At 34.2% G+C, this 1,585-nt stretch overlaps 1 protein-coding gene across 1 annotated transcript; it reads left to right on the top strand.

The window, feature by feature from the left end:
• The first annotated feature begins 7 nt into the window (after window positions 1-7).
• LOC111617574 (transcription factor Sox-3-like) lies at window positions 8-1,052 on the top strand. Its single transcript, XM_023358856.1, has one exon. It carries the CDS (start codon window positions 17-19, stop codon window positions 959-961), a length of 945 nt encoding a protein of 314 aa, XP_023214624.1. The 5' UTR covers window positions 8-16; the 3' UTR covers window positions 962-1,052.
• Window positions 1,053-1,585: the final 533 nt, after the last annotated feature.

The raw sequence follows: 1,585 nt of genomic DNA, 5'->3' as shown, positions 1-1,585 counted from the left end.
TTTTGAAAATTGCAAAATGTCAGAAATTGAATCCAAGGCTGTTGTGCTTGAAGAGAAAATACCTCGTCCACCCAACGCTTTTATGATATTTGGACGTGAATATAGGAAGAAACTCCATCAGGAGTTCCCTAATTGCCCTAATCAAGTAATCAGCGTACGTTTAGGTAAGATGTGGAGAGATCTTACAAAAGAAAGAAAAGAAGAATATTATAGAAAAGCCAAACTTGCTGATATCGAACACAAGAAAAAATATCCCGATTATGTTTACAATCCAAAGGAGGCCAGAGCCAGAAAACAATTGTATAAAAGTATGAAAAAAAGCGGAAGTGCATTAAAAAAGACTCTTCAGACAAAGCAAAGTTTGAAAGTTTCGTCAGAATATTTAGAATTTCAAGAACAAGAAATTTCGAAAAATGATGATGAAAATCGTAATATAAATATTAAAAGACAAGTATATTATAGTATAGCTTTTGATCCCGCTTGTGATTCTTATCCAGTTGTCACTCCTTACTATGATTTTAACGGAATACCTCATATTCCATCTTCAGAAAATCAAGTATATTCGTTGGCAAGTACCGGTACATTTAATACAGAGGATTACTCTCTTTCCACGTGTGACGCATTTAATATAGAGAATCGACATTTGGACACTTTACCTCTCAACGCATCTTACGAAACACTCGAACCATCTTATTACATGAATTCCTATCTTCAGAAATATTCTGAATGTGCTCAGGAAGAAAAGAAAATGAAATTCGATAACGAAATAGAAAATGTTTCGGGATATACTTTAGATGATGCTAATGAACACTTGAAAGAAATCGGTGATCTGTTAAATGTAGCAAATTTCACTGAAGTTGAAGATATGTCAAAGGCAACATTAATTCAACAGTCTGCTTTTAAATGTGATCCGGTACCCAACTCTGAAATTTCAGATTACACCAAACTGGAAAAACTCTAAATTTTTACACTTTATTTATTCTTTTATACATTTATCGAGTCTTTTACACTAGATCTGGAATAAAACATAAATTATTAATAATAATTAAAAACATTTGTTGTTTTTTATTTTGAACGTAATTCGAGTTGCCAGATGTTCCGGATTTTTTCCCGACTGCCATCCAACGACAAGAGGACTATTCTAAAGTTTGTTCCTACAACGAAGTATAATCAAGCCTCGGGTTTCGAACGCCTCACTTTTCGAACAATTCGGTTTTAACAGCAAAATTTTGAAATCATATTTGCCTCGGTTGCCGAACAAGTCATTCGGCAAGAGCCGGCCACAGATGGTCAACTCCCTATATTTCCCATGTTAAAGAAAGTTGACGGTCCGACTGATCAACCACAGGACTACCCATTCAGAAAATAAGGAGAAAATCGCCTCGTGTCATTAGACATCACGACACGAATCATTGATGACGTTGCTATTTAAATTAGATTTCAATGCGCATGCGGGAAAGCTACTATTTACGTCTAAATCAAATTAATAAAAACCGTGTTAATTGGCATTCCCGTAATATAAATGGCATTCAAAAATTGGTGTTTAACTATACTTAACAAAAATTTATTAATACTAAGTAGCCAG

Source organism: Centruroides sculpturatus, unplaced genomic scaffold (assembly GCF_000671375.1).
Source record: "Centruroides sculpturatus isolate CEXI.00-Female unplaced genomic scaffold, Cexi_2.0 scaffold7230, whole genome shotgun sequence".
Classification (NCBI taxonomy): domain Eukaryota; kingdom Metazoa; phylum Arthropoda; class Arachnida; order Scorpiones; family Buthidae; genus Centruroides; species Centruroides sculpturatus.
Note: the sequence above shows the minus strand (reverse complement) of the source record. Positions and strands in the feature narration are given on the sequence as shown.

What these genes read in the sequence shown, in the direction of transcription:
- LOC111617574 (XM_023358856.1), top strand. Translation starts at nt 17, where the DNA reads ATGTCAGAAATTGAATCCAAGGCTGTTGTGCTTGAAGAGAAAATACCT.